The sequence below is a fragment of the Chionomys nivalis genome, chromosome 1, assembly GCF_950005125.1.
Source record: "Chionomys nivalis chromosome 1, mChiNiv1.1, whole genome shotgun sequence".
Classification (NCBI taxonomy): domain Eukaryota; kingdom Metazoa; phylum Chordata; class Mammalia; order Rodentia; family Cricetidae; genus Chionomys; species Chionomys nivalis.
This window is the reverse complement of record NC_080086.1, coordinates 160,069,029-160,089,718: the sequence shown is the minus strand read 5'-3', so window position 1 is coordinate 160,089,718 and position 20,690 is coordinate 160,069,029. Positions and strand designations below refer to the sequence as shown.

General features: G+C 37.5%; 2 protein-coding genes across 2 annotated transcripts; both read left to right on the top strand.

The window, feature by feature from the left end:
- The first annotated feature begins 3,054 nt into the window (after positions 1–3,054).
- LOC130884838 (olfactory receptor-like protein OLF3) lies at positions 3,055–4,008 on the top strand. The gene has a single exon (XM_057786075.1). The coding sequence runs from the start codon at positions 3,055–3,057 to the stop codon at positions 4,006–4,008; it is 954 nt and encodes a 317-aa protein (XP_057642058.1).
- An 11,409-nt stretch (positions 4,009–15,417) lies between these two features.
- On the top strand, positions 15,418–16,371 carry LOC130884958 (olfactory receptor-like protein OLF3). Its single transcript, XM_057786298.1, has one exon. The coding sequence runs from the start codon at positions 15,418–15,420 to the stop codon at positions 16,369–16,371; it is 954 nt and encodes a 317-aa protein (XP_057642281.1).
- The last annotated feature ends 4,319 nt before the right edge of the window (positions 16,372–20,690 follow it).

Here is a 20,690-nt window from a genome sequence, read left to right as displayed (position 1 = left end):
CTCAAACCTCCCAACCAATATTATTTTATTCTTAAACACAAGTGAAGAAGAAAATGTTCCACATAAGGATGCACTTCAGCCATTAGAACAACTTTATAAGGTGAGTTTCCAGAGTGTATTCTTATTGTACATATTGTAGTTCTAATATACTCTCTGTTTTACTAATTAGTGCTCATTGATTACTCTACTTTCACTACCATTCATAAACACAGCAAGAAGTTTCTTCCTTCCGGTCCACAAGATTATATCCTTCTTTCATAATGTCTTCCGGGCAGAAATGCATGCTTTGAAGTTTGCTGATGCTGAAGATATGCAATCAAAAGAAAATGAAATAGGATTTTATTGTTTGTTGCATTTGATAGAGATTTATGACAAACATGTATGTATTTCCTTCTTAGCAATGACAGAGAAGCAATGACAAATTATTCCTGTACAGGAAGCTGAGCTAGATAACATACATTCTTGGCTGCTCAACATTCATTGTGAGTATCAACTGCACATCTATCCTTGTGCTAAGACATTTTTGTTTCTTTGTTTGTATAAACAAATGCAACAAAAACTCTAATAGTGTTTCCTTAGTTATTTGAGTTCATGAAAAACAGAGATAAAGGAAGTCTACAAATTATTTATAGCTGAAAAGATCAAGATCGTGTTTCCTTATGAGAAAAATTAGACATGGGCTATATTGCATGTTACTCATAATTTCATTATGAAATTAGAAAAACACATTTGAACTATTTTTCCAGAGAGACCAGTATAATGATAAGATGGTATTTACTGATAGTTATGTTAAAGTCGTCTGGAAATCCCATCTTTTCTTCTTCACTTGGCTTTGAATTGTACATTCTATAATTTTTTAGAGACTTCCCAAAGATGCCCATGAGCATAGAAAATGTTTTAAGGGAATATTAATTTGGGGTCTGAAGATGTACACTGCTTGGACTGATCCCTGGATTTGATTCCCAGCACCACATAAACGAGGTATAATGATACACAACCATAATCTTAAATCTTGGGAGGTAGAGGCAGGACAATTAAAAACTTTAAGGGTATCCTGAGTTACCGAGGGAGTTTGAGGCCAGTCCCAGGTACAGATTCTATCTCAAAAGATAATCTCTTGATTTGGTAACAGTGGCGCCTGCCCCTTAGGAGACTGAAGGATGGTAGTTGGCTTGAGGCCAACCCACTCAAAATCTCAAATTTATCTCAAAAACACAAAATTTTTAAAAATTAAGAGAATTTTTAAAATTAAACATTGGTCTTACTGGTGAGTGATAGTATCAATACAATAAACATAATTAATCCAATAAATATATTAGTTAACTGTATTTACCTGTATGCAGCCTGTTTCAATAAAATACTTTGCTATAAAACATAATATGATAATAATTGATATAATTAGTAAGATAAAGCTAATAGAATAAGGCTAGATTATGAGTTGTGTAAGAACTCTCTAAGATAAACTTGCAATCTCATAGACATTGTAGAGCTTTGTGAGAGAAGTGTTCACATCTGTTTAGACCGTGCATGGGTTGAGTATTTCTATGGGCCTGTGCTTTGTCATTTACCACTTGAGAACGTTGAAATGGGAAGTTTTTCACTTATAGATCAGTAACCCTAAAATGACATTCATCTTTCTTTCCCTCTTGCATCCTTATTTCCTATTTCCCTTTGTATTGCACACTCAAACAAGAAAGACATTAGTGAACAGACAGATGTTCAGTAGTTGAGTCAGTTCTATATATGTCTTTAAAATGTCACGTGTTTGCCCCAGATGTTCAATAGCATGCCATATTACTTCTACTGGAAAAGCACCTGCAATCTGGGTAATGGTGGCACATGACTTTAATCCCAGCACTTGGGAGGTAGAGGCAGGCAGACCTTTGTGAGTTCGAGGCCAACCTGGTCCACAAGAGCTAGGTCCAGGACAGGCCCCAAAGCTACAGAAAAACCCCGTCAAAAAAAAAAAAAAAAAAAAAAAAAAAAAAAAAAAAAAAAGAAGAAGAAAGAAAGAAAAAAGACGAAACATCTGCCAACCACTTACAACGAGCAGATGAGCAGAGAATCTATTTTGCTGGCACTGCTTTACCAAGGTTCCTGTATTATCCTGTCTCAGACACCAAGAGTGCTTTCTTACCCCTGACGTGAGGGTCCACATGACTACATTCTCATTTGATTTATTTTCAGCTCAATTTCAGACATCAGTCTCTTAATGAAATTAGATTAGAAGGGGAATCATATGAAGATAGAGACTTCATCTTGATGTTTCCCCCAGAGTATGGAGACTATAAGAAGCTGAATCTTATCAAACATACTAAAATTTCTGTTGAAGGTTTTCAATTTATTTGTTTCTACTTGGAAGACAGGAAATTTCATTTGCCTCTTCATAGGCCCCAAGGAGAAATCTTGTTATATTCCTCACCCTTGAGGTACTGCAGTATACCAGCAGTGACGACAGTCCCCACATGTCCTTGCAGGAACTATTTACATTTGTGCTTTAGTATACGTGGAAAGTATTAAATTTTCTATAACAAAGCCTCTCGCCAAACGGAAATCAAATAACTGCTAAATAAAATAAAATAACCTGATAAGACTAGGTTCTCCGATTCCAGATCTTTCCACTTTTACAATCAGTCTTCCTGCAGCTTACTGCAATACCAGCAGGATTGCAATCAATGTATTCGAGGTAGTTTGGAACTGTGATTCTCTTTCCTTAATCTTCTGTGCTTGTACTGCCACTTAGTTTTCCCCTTGCCTGAGAATAAAAGGAACTGTTAATGACATAGAGCTGACAGAACTGCATTGCTGTATCTCAGGGATGTAGCTTGCCCCTGTGAAGCCTGTCAAGTCATTATAAAGTAATTTCGATAGGCCTGTGTCTCTGAAACAGAGTCAATAAAAAGCATATTAGAATCAAGCATGCTAACAAATGATGTGAGATTTTTTTAAAAGGCTGGCAGATAACATGTATTCTATATTCTTAGAAACTTACTCTCTTATTATTTGATTGCACATGTTTTTATTTCTGATACTCTTTGCAGATCATAGCTTTTAATGGAACCCAACAATGAGACATGGATGCATGAATTCATCCTCCTTGGCCTGTCAAGTAACTGGGACACTCAAGTCTCTCTTTTTGTTCTGTTCTTGCTGATGTACCTGGCAACAGTGCTGGGGAATTTCATCATCGTTCTTCTGATCAGACTGGACAGCAGACTCCACACTCCCATGTATTTCTTTCTCACCAATCTGTCTCTTGTGGATGTGTCTTATGCCACAAGCATAGTCCCCCAGTTGCTGGCTCATTTTCTTGCCACACACAAAGCAATTCCATTTTTGAGCTGTGCAGCACAGTTATTTTTTTCTCTGGGCTTGGGTGGCATTGAGTTTCTTCTGCTGACAGTGATGGCCTATGACCGCTATGTGGCAGTGTGTGACCCTCTGAGGTACTCAGTCATCATGCGTGCAGGGCTGTGCATGAGACTGGTCATCATATCTTGGATCAGTGGCTTCATCAACTCTCTTGTGCATACTTCCATCACTTTTCAGTTGCCCACGTGTACCAATAAGTATATTGATCATATAGCCTGTGAAACCCTTGCTGTGGTCAGATTGGCTTGTGTAGATACCTCCTCCAATAAGATTGCAATTATGGTTTCTAGCATTGTCTTGCTTATGGCACCATTCTTCTTGGTTCTTTTGTCCTACATTCAGATCATCTCGACAATCCTAAAGATACAGTCCACAGAAGGAAGGTGGAAAGCCTTTCAAACCTGTGCCTCTCACCTTACTATGGTTGTCCTGTGCTATGGCATGGCTATTTTCACCTACATCCAACCCCACTCCAGCCCCTCTGTCCTTCAAGAGAAGTTAATGTCTCTGTTCTATGCTATTTTGACACCCATGTTGAACCCCATGATCTATAGTCTAAGGAATAAAGAGGTGAAGGGGGCATGGCAGAAACTTTTAGTGAAATTTTCTGGGTTCACATCAAAACTGGCAACTTAATGACTCATGAACATAGCTGGAGGAAAGAGTTCTTCATCAGTATTTATGTAATTACCAACAGCAGAATCTGGAACGTCCTGTCAACTAGGAAGTAATAGATGGCATAACACGTACCTGTGATGCCATATAGCAGGCTGAGTGTTTTTGTTGAGTTGTGTCCCATTGGGATGCCCAGTGGAGCTATGCAACACTTTATAGAACTTTCTCCTAACTCTGCCTCTACTTTCATAGTATGATAACTAGAAATATTTATTACTTTGTTTAAAGTACTGATCCAGAAGGGCTAATAAATTTCACAACAGGTTGTTGTGGTTCCAATTGAGATAAAATTCATGTTCATCTTTGGAGAGACTCACTTGAACAACTAAGAGTTTCTGCAATAACACAGTTTGTACGTAGGCCAACACTAAGGAGAGCTGTGAAAGATTATTACACTGTCTTTATGCGGAACTCACTTCATGCAGACGGCATGTCTCACTGTAAGAGTTAACAATTTCTTCTAGAGCTGACCATGTACAGAAAGATCTGATAAACATTTCAATAGAGAGATGCCAAGTATATAAAGTTATTATTGTCCAAGTGAACATTTGTGTCTGACACTAATTGGAATCATTCAAACAATTTTGAAGGGATTTGACCACATAGACAAGGGATTTCAATGTAAGTGTTGAATTCAAATTTGTACAATCTCTGAAAAAAATGTACACTCTCTATCTCTGAACCATTGCAATAAAATACTCTCACAAAGGATGAGATAAAATATAAACCATCTGTATGAATATAATCCTATGGATGCCAGGGAATGGAATGTGGTTGTTAAAATGAGAATGTCCCCCATAGACTCATATACTTATGAGTATACCTATGAAAATGCTAAGTCATCAGGATGTTGTACTATTTGCAAAGGATTAAGAGTTAAATAATCTTGTCTGAGGAAGTGTGTCCTTAGGGGTAGGTTAGGACTCAAAAACCAAGCCAGGCTGTAGCAGAATTAAAAAAAAAAACACAGAGATAGAAATTGGGGTTCAGCCTGAAGACCAGAAAAGTAAAACAGTCAGCCAGACTCTTACCTCTACCTCACACTGGCTCTTACCTCTACCTCAGTCCAAAATGGTTAACCTGCTTCAAGGAATCTCAGAATGAGACGGAGTATGAGAGACGTCTCCTCCCATCTCATAGTCCTCTCTAGTTCTGGGATTAAGGGAATGCAATACTACCACCTGATTTCTCTGGCAAACTAGTGTTGCTACTGGGCTTAAAGGTGTGCATCATTGGGGCTCCTGGGTTTAAAGGCATGTGTCATTGCTCCCTCTTCTGCAAGGTTGGCCAATGTGGCTGTTTTCTTTTCAGATCTGCAGACAAATTTTGTTTAATGGTATATATATATATATATATATATATATATATATATATAATTATATATATATAATTAAAAACACACTTACTCTTATAAAGGGGCTGACTCCTGCACCAAAGATGGATTGGGAAATTGAGATAGTTTAGTTGGCTGTGTTAATATTACTTTCACGTCTGAATATTAATATTTTCTTTCATCTTTCATACTCACAATTGGCCCTCAGTGACTTCATCATTAGAAAAAGTACAAACAATGTAAAACAGAAGAAAAACAGCAATTGCACAAAAGGTAGAGATGTAGTCAAATAGCAAGCATGTGATCACAGATCGTCTTCTTTCTTCCTTGAAGGAGTCTATGTATTTTTCTTCCCAGAATCACCTTCCTATAACCAATACTTTTCCGTTGCATTTTTCAACATGTTATGACAGCATCTGAGGCTTTACAAAGATGAAGACCATTTAGTCTGAAGAAAATTTCATGTTTGAATTATAACTTTACAATATTATAATCTCGAATCATGATGTGAATAGAAGCTAGATTTCTATTGATGCTGATTCATCTGACATTCATAGACGTCTACAGTGTGTCAGTGGTTCTTGGAAACATATTCAATCTGGTATAGTCTTTAAAGGAACATGTGTGAAGAGTATGGATGGCAGACAATGAACAGCTATAATATCCATCAGTTTGGAGTGAGAGTAAGAACATTTAAGGTGATGGCAGAAATAGTCACATGAAAAGTCTCAGTTTGAGACTAGAAACGTGAGAACCAGTTATCCAGATGATAAGAAACCTGAAGACAGAATAAGTGGTTCAAAATTTCACATATAGTATAAGCATTTACACCCTAATTAGCTGGAAGCTTAACTGAAGTGCACAGAAGGGTAAGGAGATAGAAAGGGTAAAGTAGCTGGGTGGACATTGTCATATCTGGCAAGGTCTTGGATGCCAAATTGTCTTTTAACTTTTGTCTTCGTTAAAGCTACCATTGTCATGAAACAACATGACTAAAACTAACTTGGGAAGGAAAGAGTTTATTTTTATCACAGGTTCATGAAACAATTCATCATCAAAGATAGCAAGGACAGAAGTCAAAGAGGGCAGGAATCTAGAGGTAAGAGCTGATATGAAAGAGCCACCAAAGCATGCTGCTTACTGGCTTGCTCTTGGTGGTTTTCTTGGCCTCCTTTCTTATACAACCTAGGACCACCAGTCTGAGGTGGTCCTACCCACAATGTGCAAGGCTCTCCTCCATCAATTGTTAAGTAAGAAAATGCCCTACATACCTGTCTATAGCCCAGTCTTATGGAAGAATTTTCCCCTCTGAAGTTCCATCCTTTCAGATAATTCAAGTTTGTGTCAAGTTTTTATAAAACTAACCAGGACAACTTTATTCTCATAGTTTTGAAAAACTGCCAATTCAATAATTTGTTCATTGAATAAACTTGTGGTTTTTTTCAATTCCTCACTTTTTTATTTATTAACTTTTTACTTTGGATTTATTAACCAACTTCCTAAACATCAGTTTTCTCCTATATAATATTAGGAGTATAATAATAATATCTCATATTAAGTGTTTGGAGAAAGATGATTTAAGATTGTATGTATAAAGTATTAATCACCAATGTCCAAAAAGAAACAAAAATTTGTCCATTAGGAATTATCACTATGCCCTTATTAAATTTTTTTAAAAAGAAAACAAACTATCTTTTTTCATTTTACATACCAATCCCAGTTCCCACCCCTTTCCCTCTCCCTATTTCCTCCACCTTACCTCACCACCACTCCCCATCCACTTCTCAGAGAGTGTAAGGCACATTGCTTTGGGGAAGGTCCAAGGCCCTCCCTACTATATCTAGGCTGAGCAAGGTATCCATTTGAATTCAAGGTATAAATTGAAGAAACAAATAATACAACAAAAATTAGAAGCAAGGCTTCAGGCAAGTGGAGTACTCAATTGGGCTATTTAAACATTAGGGAGATATGAATTGTGATGGGATTGAGAAAGCTCAAATCTTGTTCTGTAGCAGATATTTCACATAAAACATCCCATTATTCTGATAGAATGTTCTGATCATGACTGACAGTTGTGTAATAAATTAGAAAACTGAACACCACAAACAAACTTTATATACACTGCTGTAGGAGAGATGTGAGAGAGGAAAACTACTTAAAGGTATATAAATATATACAGCTTACTAGGGAGGAAGATGTATGAAGATGTAGTATCTTCCATGCTATGACTGCTTCTTCAGTGTTCACAACTCATCTTTATTAAACATCCTATGATCTGTTTTTTCCCTTGGTTGGTGTCTTTATCTGATGGTCCTTCCTAATCTTCCTTTGCTAGGAAGCATTAGTCTGTTATAACAGGTTAGTATAGTCTTGTGTTCTATTTGTTAAATTTCTATTTTTAACTTTTTCATTTCCTTGTTCTTCTTCAGAACATCTAGTTTTCTCAATATTATTATCCATAAATTAAATTTTCTTATTTATTTTTTGAAAATGTCACACATATGCATAATGGGTTTTGTTGAAGCCCACCCCTAGTCCCTCCACTTCAGCACCAACCTTATTTCCCCTTCCAAACTCACATACAATTTTTTTTTTAAAATTCATTGAGTCTACTTAGTGCTGTCTTTTATGTGCATGGGTATAGGACTGTCTACTGGAGCATGAATATCCTTCCAGGGGACCCATCCTGAAGAAATCTCAGTCTCCTTCCTCAGCAGCCATCAATTACCAGTAACTTTGCATTTAAGGATTAGACTTGATGAATACTTCCCTTATCTAGCAGAGCTTTTGGCTGCCTTACTGTTGGTCTGAGAAATATTTTTAAAATACTTAACATCTTTGGCCAAAAAGACTTGCAAATTAAACCTCTTTGAAAGTTCATCTTACTCTAGACAGGGGTTCTCAACCTATTGTTCGTGACACCTTTGGGGCTAAAGACCCTTTCACAGAGGTCATCTAAGACCATTGGAAAACATAGATGTTTACATTATGATTAAAAACAGTAGCAAAATTACAGTTATGAAGTAGCAATGAAAATAACTTAATGGTTAAAGGTCACCACAGCATGAGGTATGAAGGTTTTTCAAAATGGTAGAAACAGGTCTACCATGTGATCCAGCTGTACTACTGGTGACCATGCAAAGAGCTACTTTCTCCTCCATGGTCTTTGACACTTTATTCACAATAACCAGATAATGGAAATTGTTTAAATGCCCATAACTGATGAAAGAATAATGAAAATGTGAATAATTCATCTATAAGAACAAATGAAATTATGAAATTTTCAGATAGATGGATAGAGTTGGAACCAATCATTCTGAGTGAGATAACCTAGACAGAGGAAGAAAACATTGCGTGTTCTCTCTCAGATGTGGATGATGGGTTTGAATCTTGAGATATGTGTGTTTAAATTGGAGTCATGTGGAAATCAGGAAAATAAATTTCTTGGGATGAAATGACAGCTGCTCCTAATTCTTAGGTGCTTGAGAAAGATATCATTAATAGAAGGTGAGAAAGAATGGCTGGTTCGGTAAGAATATGTGTTATAAATAATAAAGTCAATAAATATAACTTTTTAAAATATTGGGCACTGAAAAGTATTAGAAAATAAAATTTTGTTCAATAGTTACTAAATCTCTTGGGGTTTATCATCTTTTCAAAATCACAATATATATAAAGATTGTAGTTGTTCAAATGAAAATTTCAACAGGACACACATAATAATTACCTACTTTGTTTCTAGAAATCCTTTGAATTGTAGTGTTTGTTTCTGCTTCTTCTTAGCACTTGAATTACATTTTCAATAGAATTTCTGTTTCTCCCAGCTGGGTTGCCTGTGTAATTTTGATTTCCCCCCGATATACTGAAGTTATAGTGTTATCCTCTTTAGACCCTGTATCTCAAGTTAGATCTAGAAGCTTATTGGATTTGATTTTATTAGTTTTTTCTCAGTAGGACTTTATCAGTGGTCACAATCATTCTCACAAGAGACATATAGTGTTGGATTTTATTTTTCTTGTCATTTGCAGTTATTATGTTGCCTCGCTCAGGAATTCTTAACAAAAAACAAACATCTATGGACTTTTGAGGCATAATAACTCTCTGTTGTTGGGGTTTAGCTGATATTCTGCAATATTCATGACTTCTATCTTCTACTTGTCATGGCAGTAGCCCCTCCTCCTCTTCAGGTAGTATGGAAGTTATACATATTATATTATATTATCATTCTGATGCATTTTGAGGTAGTTTTCCCATCAAATTCAGGGTTTTTGTTTGCAAATGAACATCCTACTGTTAACTACTCTTTGTTGGGAAGTCAACTTTTATCCATTGCAGTTTTGCAAGCTTCTGAAAATCAATTCCTCCCTGGAAGCAGCTTATTCAAATTAGATGCATAAATCTCCCACAATGAAGTCATTTATCTTATTCTTGCTACTCTTTACAATAATAAGTATGCAAATTAATAAAACATTACTGGGCCTTCTGGGAGAAAGTGATTCAGTTTCTAGTTAGGAATCTAACGAATGACCTTTGTGTCAGAAGAAAGACCCTGGCCTATGCTAAATACTAAGAACAGAAGTGACTGCAACAATGAATGGTGGTTCCTATTGCAAGAAAATGGTGAAACTTAAATTATGTTTGACTTTGGTGCTGCTCGTTTACTTGAGCTGAGAAGTAATGCTGAGTCTCACTCATCAGAATTTGTTTCTGGGACAAAATACCTGAACAACCTAAAAAAGATTTAGTTTTGGAATCCAATTTCATACATTTTAGTCTATAATCTTTCTCTGCTTTGACTCTGAACCAGTGACATAGTACATCATGCTAATGGGAGCATGTGATAAAAGAGGCTGATGTCTCATTGCAGACAGGAATCATTAGATGACAGTTAGAGGATCTGTCAATCAAAGCCATGCCTAGAGTGACCCACTTTCTCTAGCTGAATCCTACCTTCTACAGTTTCCAACCTTCCAAGGCAACTGTCAGGATCTTGTGGCCAAGCATTCAATACATGAGCCTGAGGGATATTTTATATTTAAACCATAAAAAGACTCAATGAAGACTTTAGATGGAACATTTGTGAGTTTGGTCATCTAAGGTAAAGCAGCATGGTGACCCAGCCACTGAGATTTGGGAGTGATGACAGCAATTAATACACCAATGTAAGGCACTCCCAAGGGACTCTGCTGGCTCCAGGTCACCAGTGCAGCCTCTGTCTCATTTTATTAGTGTTGTTCGTGAGCTCACTTGGGATCACCTGTGAGCTTCCTCCCATTAATTTTTATAAACTAGTCCCAGGGAATTTTAGAGTCCTGGAGGCAAGACAACTGGGACATCTCCACAGTCCACCACTCTGAAAAAGAGAGCATCCTTTGCAATACAATCCTGGACTGAAGGAGATATGTCCACACCACCAGGTACTGACTACTACATGAGGAATTTTAATAGCTGTGCCACCGGAAGGTGGAGGTAGCAAGGAGCCCATAGACATGCAGAACAAATAGTAATCTGGTCTCTGTGGGCATACAGACTGTGTGGGACTGTGGATACTGGGATCTTCTCACACACAGGATGACAGGAATTAGAATGAAACCATTCAGCTTTCTAAAGACTTGAGGATTAGGGACATTGCCACCATATGAGCTTGCCAATGAAAGACTTTAGTGTTGGAGCAAGGGGTCTAGGAAAAAGTATTATTAATTAAAAGTGAAAGCATGATAGATGAATACTGAATCATTTCTGTTAGGACACAGGACAAAGTCTAGTTTAATAAAATATGTACCTAGTTATGGAAATTCATGAATATTTAGTAGGAGCATATTATATTTCTGGAAAAAAATAACATTTCAATGACCTTAAACTATCTTGTCTCAATTATTTTTCTGACTGTGTATATATGACTATTTTACCATTTTCTCAAAGGAAGTACTTCAAATATAAGAAGACTGGATTGATTATCAAAGTCATCAAACCTGAGACTAGAAACTGGAGTTAAAGATGAATGAGGCGCCATGATTGTCTTGTTGGGTTTGATCCTTGAATCATCTGTAGGAAAGTATTATAGAATCAAAAAGAACAAAATACTGTGAGGAATATCCTAGATACATGGGGCAAGAGAAATAAATAAGACTGGGATTTCCACAATGTAGCCAAAATAAAACAGATCACTAAATCTAAATTTCAAGACTGCAACTCTTTAAAGACTGTGTATCAATAATTAGAATCGGATTATAGGAAGAGTCAAATGAATAAACTTGCAAAAGAAATAGATAATAAGATACCAAAAAGAAAGGACATCAATACTCTCAGATACAGAAGCATTTTGACACTTCAGCTACCACAGTATCCCTGGTGTTCTCACCGTGTCCAAATGCAAGGATGGTGGAAATGCTCCTGCCCACAGTGAGTACAGTGTAAGTACAGAAAACAGCTGTGTGGTCACATACATGAACATGAACATGAACATTTCTCTGCAGGAAGGGGTGATTTCCACTGATGACTCAAGTGTACAAAAAAATTGCCTGTCGAAATAGTGTTATGTACTTGTATTAAGGGCTCAGTTTATTTCATATAAGACTGTAGAGTATTCCAAGAAGGCCAAATATCATCCAGACTCAATGGAGCATCACAAAAGATGATGATGACAGAATAATTTTTTTTTCTTAGAGTAAAGCTTTTGGAATTTTATCCATTAGTGTTAGGGAAGCACCAACAGAAAATTGTAGAGGGTCATCTCTGTAACCTGGCTGATGGGTTATTCATTTAAGATCAATATGATTCATTTGGGACTTATAAATATTGATCTAAGGTTGAGTACTATGCTGAGTTATAGTGACATGAATGTTGGCTAAAAATATTTTTTGAAGAATGAGATTCTGGGAAATCATTGTGTTTGCCTAGTAGGATTTTCTCCTTAATGCATCTGTGTGTGAGGGGAGAGAATATAACTTACTGATATAATGATCTAATTGAATTTAAATAATTTACCTGGTCCTAAAGGTTTAAAGCATTTAACTGGACATAACATTGTAATGCTGACCCTTTCAAAGAGAAATGGTTCCTCATTGCTGCATCCTGGCAACCTCTTCCTTGAAAAAGTCAAATAAGGGAGCATTGGTCCACAGAGCAGTAAGAACAAGTACCTTCCATTAAGAAGCAGGGAGGAAGCAATATGAACAGCCAGGTGAGAAGTCATCTTCAGATCTGTCTGTGATGTGACGACTATGACACCAACAAAGCAAGTGGTTCTGATGTTGAATAGATTTTTATGGGTCATGCCTCTCATCTCTATCCCAACTAACAAGGCTTCACATTTTCTCTAATGCATCATTTCTGTTTCATTCCAGATATGTAGAAAGTGTGTTAGATGAAAAGGTAATGGAGTATCTTATTTTCAGAAATCTTATTTGAAAGTATTTTTTTCCTCTCAAGAATTCTGTGGAGATGGAGGCAGATGAACATAAATAGGAATACATTTAAGTAAATTAAAAAATAAATACTTTTATTTAATTACTTACTTTTATTTAATAATAAATTTAAGTACATCAAAGCATACTAACTGAATGACTCTGTGATTTCAGGTGCTAAATGTTAATAGTAAATATCACCAAATCATTGTTTGAGAAGTTGCCATTAATCATATATTTGATTTGGCTTTAGGAAGGTCTTGAATTCCAAAAGGTATTGTTATAAAAGTTAGTAGAACAAAGGAAAATTCTTAGGTGGGCCCCACATCTGCTGCAAGGTTGGTTTGGTGCAGAGCAGTGGTCTTGAGATTGACATGAAGGTATGTGAATTTTAGATGAAAGGGTAGAAGACAGATGTAAAAGGAAAGCAGGATATCTAAAGCCAAATCCATCCAGATGACAACTAATTCATCCCTAGCCTACTTGTGTGAATCTCTCTCATAGTTTCCTTCAGGTAACTGTATTTTCAGCAATCAGAGTTCTAAGACAATTGAATAAAACTTTGTAGGATGTTGTGGGATACACCAAGTGTAAAACAATATTGACTTTTTGATGTATAGGCTGAAACAATAGTAAAAGTTTTAGCACACATGGGCTCAATATATTGAAATTTATTTTAAAGATAGACTAAAATTCAATCTTTTAATAAGCCACACTATAGTATGCAAAAAGCTGAGTGAAAAATCTAAATGTCTAACTTTTGTCTTTGAGTGCTGTTGAATCATTAAGGTTCTACTTCTTGTTGTGGCCAATAATTGCTTAGATGAGTTTGGAACACATGCAGATGATTTTCCCTAGGATGAAACACTGGCATTATTTTAGCTTAGGAAAATGGATCTGAAATGAAAATTACTGAAAATATCTCATTTTCTACTCTTTATGCAATTTCATTGTCTGTCATTTAAAGCTTTGGTTTTCTTTTTGGATCCAATGTATTGCATGTCATCAATAGAAAGTGATACATATGTTCATAGTATGCCAGTTTCTATTAGGTCCTCCACCTTATGAAGATCCTGTTCAGCATTATTTTATTTTTAAACATTTCATGATAAAAACAATCTTGATATCAATCAGTTAACATATCAAAAATGTGTTTATCCAAAGAGTAGCTTGATTTAGCAATATACTTTTCTGTAAAACATACAATCTATAATAATTGCTATAATTAGTAAAATATAATTAATAGAACTGTGTTGGGTTGTGAACTATGTAACAAATTTCTATGGTAAAACTAAAAACAACTAGCTATTGTAAACTAATGTCACAGACATTGGAGAACTGTGCAAGAGGAGAATGTGGAATGCTCAGATGAAGATGTGAGTTGGGCATTTTCAGAGCAGTTACTTAGTCTTGTTCTTCATCAGGGAAGACAGTCGAAGTGTGGTAGCACTCCTCTTTTAGGCTCAGTGGCCTTAGAAGTGGTCAACACCTTCTGTTTCTATTCTTGGTTACTTCTGTCGTATATTTTTCTAGTTTTCCTTGTGCCACACATTCTGGGGGCTGCAGCACTGGGGATAGGCAGATATGGAGGAAAAAAACAACATCTGTCATTTCACCCACTCTGGTAGCTGCAGCACTGGAGACAGGCAGATGTGGAGGAAAAATACCAACATGTTCTTCTTGGGAGTCATTTAGAGATGACCTCCATTTCTATTCAATGTTCACAGTTGGCATCATATCTTACTACTATTACTGAAAATGCCTTTGCCCAACACAAGCAACCAGAAGGGAATTTCCACTCTAATGAACATCTGTAAGAATTTCTATCTTATTCTATTGAATAGTAAAGATAGAGCCTTTATCGTGGCACCCCTCTCTAGACTATGAACAGCAGAGGAGACTAAAGCCTATTAAAAAGACCAAATATTTCTTTTAAAAGCTATAAACTTAAGTATCTATTTTGTGGGAAATGTGGGAAGGAAATAACCTTTACTTAATTGTGTTCCCAAAGTGGAGGTCAGAATGCTACAAGCACACACAGTTCTGGATAACATATCAATAATATTACCCAAGTATTTTTGCATGCTTAATATACTTGAGAATTATTGAATATGAGCCTTTTCTATGTGCAAAAGCTTACCATGACATGTAAATGACATACCTGCTAAAGACAATTGAGATTTAAAACAATGTCTTCTGATTCTAGATACTGCCCCAAATCCCTGCCTCTTCAGAATAATTGGTTTTGCAGTTGAATTTTGAATTCCATTAAGAGTAAGCTGGTTGATGTATTTTAGGGAGTTTTATAACATTAGGTCTCAAATCCTTTACTGATAATTACTCATCATAGCCAATTATTATGCTCTCCATACCCCAAACCAAAGAAAATGGGTATATATATATATTGCTCATGAAAGTGTACTGTAAGTCTGGGTTACAACCGTTCCTCTAAGACCCTCTGAAACAGAGCTGATAAAAAGTATTCTAAGACTGAGGATACACTGCAGTCTCATGAATGGACTGAAGACTGCTGAGACTGGCAGGTCACATGTACTATGTCATTTTACCTGAAACTCCATGCTTACTTTTTTTCTTACTTTCTGTACAGATTAATAATCATCACATTTCTTAATGGAACAGGACAACCAGACATGGGTGCATGAGTTCATCCTCCTTGGCCTGTCCAGTAACTGGGACACTCAAGTCTCCCTCTTCGTCCTGTTCTTGCTGATGTACCTGGCAACAGTGCTGGGGAATTTCCTCATCGTTCTTCTGATCAGACTGGACAGCAGACTCCACACTCCCATGTATTTCTTTCTGACCAACCTGTCGCTTGTGGATGTGTCCTATGCCACAAGCGTAGTCCCCCAGTTGCTGGCTCATTTTCTTGCCACACACAAAGCAATTCCATTTCTGAGCTGCGCAGCACAGTTATTCTTTTCTCTGGGCTTGGGTGGGATTGAATTTCTTCTTCTGGCAGTGATGGCCTATGACCGCTATGTGGCAGTGTGTGACCCTCTGAGGTACTCAGTCATCATGCGTGCAGGGCTGTGCACAAGGCTGGTCATCACATCTTGGGTCAGTGGCTCCATTAATTCTCTCGTACATACCACCATCACCTTTCAGCTGCCCATGTGTACAAATAAATATATTGATCACATTTCCTGTGAAATTCTAGCTGTGGTCAGATTGGCATGTGTGGACACTTCCTCCAATGAGATTGTGATCATGGTTTCTAGCATTGTCTTGCTTATGACACCTTTCTTCCTGGTTCTCTTGTCCTACATCCAGATCATCTCCACCATTCTAAAGATACAGTCCACAGAAGGAAGGAGGAAAGCCTTCCACACCTGTGCCTCCCACCTCACTGTGGTAACACTTTGCTATGGCACCACCATTTTCACCTACATCCAACCCCACTCCAACCCATCTGTCCTTCAGGAGAAGCTAATTTCCCTTTTTTATGCTGTATTGATGCCCATGCTGAACCCTATGATTTATAGTCTAAGGAATAAGGAGGTGAAAGGGGCTTGGCAGAAACTGTTAGGGAAATTCTCTGGGTTCGCATCAAAGCTCACAAGTTGATGACTCCTGAGCATTGATGGAGAAGATGGCTTTTCTTTAATGTTCTCCTCTCGACTCAGACATGAGGTATTGCCATGGCAACAAGGAAGACCAGAAAGAACATGTGTTGGCGATGTAATGTTGGAGGCTGAGTGGGTGAGGCAGGAGTGGGATGTGGTTTATGCTTATGTCTCAGCAGTGTGTTTCACGGAGTTCAGCCTCACTGTCATCTCTCACCAATGATTATTCAACCTTACCTTATAGTTCAGCTGCATAGTCAACCCATAAGTTTATACTTCATGATATTTTGAAATCAATACTGACTAAAGTTAATTTTGTTTGTTTTTTTATTCTGATGTCTTCCTTAGTTATCAGCAAGAAGTATGATACTCTGAGAATGCTGATACAGAGGTATAAGCTTAGCACCCAGTTACTTTTGGCAAGATCCTCCACTGTATATTATTTGCTTATAATGTATTTTAATGAATCCTAAGTAAATGGAGGACATGTAACTGATACAAAATAAACACTATTTTATTTTTGTTTTCTGTATACTGTTAGTATTAACAACATTTTAAAATCTTATACTGAAAAACTGATTGTTAATTTGTACTTTGGAAAAAATGTGATACAGCATTGGCAATCAAATAGTAGTTCATTGAGGAATCAAATAAATTTCACAGTTGAAGTTTTCTCTCAGTGATGCATGGTGTATTTTGCCTCTTCCAGCACATTAATGATGCACTATGCTAGGGTAGTATGAGAATATTTCTATCTAAATAGACTCAGCATTTTTGTATGTAGGATTTAACATAATGTCCATTTGAGAGAGCCAGGAAGAAAAACATCATTTTTTTTCTGAGATCTAATCACAAGCTGTTTGTTCACAGTGGCAGTTTGAGCAATGAAATATCCAATGCATTTTTATAAATGGTGAATGACCAATTTGATAATAAAATCATTGTGCATGTGTGAAGTCCCATCAAAATTAGAACAATCTAATTTCAAAAATAATTTTTGTTCTCAAAAAATGGAAAGAAAATAATCAAAGAAGAAACGGTTACATGGCTAGGAAAAGCATCAAAGCCAGAGTAGACCTGAGAAAGAATATTCCTTTTACAAGACAGTAGAGATAGTTGCTTTAAAATGGATTTTAAGAAAGGAGAAGGGTTGGTGCGCAGTATGGAAAGTACCCTATGCCCCACTTAAGAGCTTTGCCCAACCTATTATAAAAGCAGGTGTTGAGATTTTATTCACTTTCTAATTATAGTGGATTGTGATGTTCTGAACACACATTGTGCCTTTGATATAAAAGTAGGTGTATTAGAAGAGAGGAATGAAATGACAGAATAGGACATAGGAAAGGAGGAGGAGGGAAGACAAAAGTGAGCCTTATCATGTCAGTAAGCCGCAGAAAGGATCTTCCTTCCCTGCCTCTGTGTCTTCATCAGCTCAGATAACTTGGGATCTTTCCACTTGTGAGCATATTATCACAGAAGCTCTGGTTTTACAATGTATGGGTTTGGGGACGGGCTGGGAAGATGACTCAGCTGTTAAAAGCACTCACTTCTCTTGCAGAGAGCATGGGTTCAATGTCCAATGACCACGAAGCAGCTCACAGCTGTCTATACATCCAGATCCACAGGATCTGATACACTCCTCTAGTCCCCATAGCAGTAGACAGACATTCATGCCAACAAAGTACTCATACACACAAAATCTGAAAATAAAATAGATAAAAACTAAAAGTAACTGAAGGCTATATATTCCTCAGACAATTGGGCATTTATTGTTTATCTTAAAGTTGATATAATCATCTATTTTGTAACACTGACTGATGTAACTGTTGCTGGTGCTCTATGGTAAATACCAATGAGTGTTTTTCATGTGTTGGTGGCTCTGAATGATTGATAAGTTGCTACAGTCCACAGACTGACCCAGCAGTTAAGGCTACAACCACATACAGTAAAGCAATCACAACTCAGGGACATAGATATTACAGAGAGAGTCAAACACTGCTCATAGGAATCATTGGCAAGATGGTGGATAACAATAATTAGATGACAAGCAGCCTGAACACAGACTCTTCAGTGGAGACTTTATTGAGAACTCTCAGTTCCAGTTTCATAGAAGCACCAGGAGAAATCCCTAAATGCTAAGACCCTCTGTGCTGAAGGTCACAAATGTGGGAGAGCATGCTGGTCCAAGAATAAACTTCAAGCAGAATAAACAGCAGAGAGTGCAGCAGAAGAGTGGTGAGTGTCTGAAGCTGAGAGTCTCAAGAGTTCCCACTGTCATTTCCACCATGGCCATGGCATGGAGGAGCTATACGGATCACAAGAAATTTGTGGCAGATGTCACTCCAAGAGCCTGTCTGACCTACAAAAGAGCACACAGAGGTCAGGTATCGAAGTCAGGATTTTCATTGCTATGAAGAGACACCATGACCAAGGCAACTTATAAAGAAGGCATTTAAATGGGGTGGCTTGCTTACAGTTTCAGAGGTTCAGTCCGTTATCATCATGGTAGGGAACACAGTTACGTGCTGGCAGATGTGGTGTTGAAGCTGAGAGTGCTACACCTTGTAGATAACAGGAAGTCCACTGAGAGATTGGCCATATCCTTAGCATAGGAAACATCAAAGTCCGCCTCCACAGTGACACATTTCCTCCAACAAGGCCATACTCATTCCACCAAAGCCACACCTCTTAATAATGCCACTTCCTGAGAGATTACAGGAGCCAATTACACTCAAACTACTACAGTCCACTCCCTGGCTTGCATAAGCTTGTAACTATTGTAATGAAAAGTTCTCCGTAGTCTATCACAGCCTCAGCAATGTTTGAAAGTTCAAAGTTTCTTCCGAGATTCATGCAATCTCTTAACTGCAATCACATGCAAAACAACAATCAAAAAGCAGATCACATACTTTCAACATATAATGGCAAGGATATACATTATCATTCCAAAACTCAGGGAAGGGAACATAGCAAGGAAATACTGGATCAAAGGAAGACTGAAAACCAGCTGGGCAAACTCCAAATTCTGCATCTCCAGGTCCGATGTCAAAATGTTCTTTTCATCTCCAAGTCCATTCAGCTTTGTTGACAGCAACACACTTCTTTCTCTGGGCTGGTTCCACTCCCTGTTAGCAGCTCTCCTTTTCAGGTACCCCATGACTCTGGCATCTCTAACATCTTGAGTTCTCCAAGGCAATCCAAGCTTCAAAATCACAGCTTCATGCAGTGGCCTCTCTATTAGGCCTCTATTCAGGGACACTCCTGACACATATCTGACCTCAACAGCTTTATTCCATAACTTATTTCTTCTGTTCTTAACTGTAAACTCAGAACCACATGGCCAAAGCTACCAAGTTCTGCTGTTTGCTGGGGCTGGAACAAGGACCTTCTCATTCAATTACATCTTCATGAGCTTTCTGTCTTTCACTGCCTAAGCTTGACTATCTTGAAACTTACTCTGTAGACCAGGCTAGACTCAAACTCAGATATCTGTCAGCATCTTCCTTCAGAATGTTGAGATTAAAGGTGTGACCCACCAAACCTGACTCTAAGATTTTCTTTAATTTTTTTTTTACAAGTTGGAACTTTAGCTGGGTGGAATCTTTCCCTAAGTTCAACATCATCATCATCATCATCATCATCATCATCATCATCATTTATGCCCCAGCAATACTTAAGCATGCATGGGCAACCCATTAATGGTGGTTCTCCAGTTGTTCCTATTCTGGACAGTCCAAGGTAACAGAGACTTCCTTCATGCTGTCTATCCAGAATTTTGGGGAGCCTTCCTCTTTGCCTTATTCTATGCACTCCTCCAAGCAGTGCTGCCTTCGGGTATCTGCTGTCATTCATTCTCATAACATGGCTGAAGTATCTCAAGCACCATTGCCAAATCTTGTAGTTTACTTCTTTCTATAGATGAAGATGTTTTTCAATGTCATCACTGAGCAGCCTATCTCTTTTTGTGACACCTAGAATCCTCTTGAGACATGTCATCTCAAACACATTCAACTGCTATTCCAAGGAGCATTTCATTGTTCAGGTTTCAAGGTTGTAAAGAAGGAAGCTGAAGACAAGTGTCTCATGTACTTGTAGTTTTCTTGTTGTTGCTATGTCTCTTGCTGACCAAATCTTTCCTAGTGCCTGGAATGCAGCCCTAGTTATTCCTATCCACCTCTTGACATCTGATATAGTTCCCTCCTTTGAACTGAAGTTTCCTCCCAGATAGACAATGTTGACTTTTTGCTTGAGCTTCTCATTCTTTATTTCACTGTTAACGTCCTTCCCATGTGTTGCATCTCAGTCTTCTCAATGTTTACT

Bases quoted from the DNA above. Each gene is read 5' to 3' on its own strand.
- LOC130884838 (XM_057786075.1), top strand. From the start codon at position 3,055: ATGGAACCCAACAATGAGACATGGATGCATGAATTCATCCTCCTTGGC.
- LOC130884958 (XM_057786298.1), top strand. From the start codon at position 15,418: ATGGAACAGGACAACCAGACATGGGTGCATGAGTTCATCCTCCTTGGC.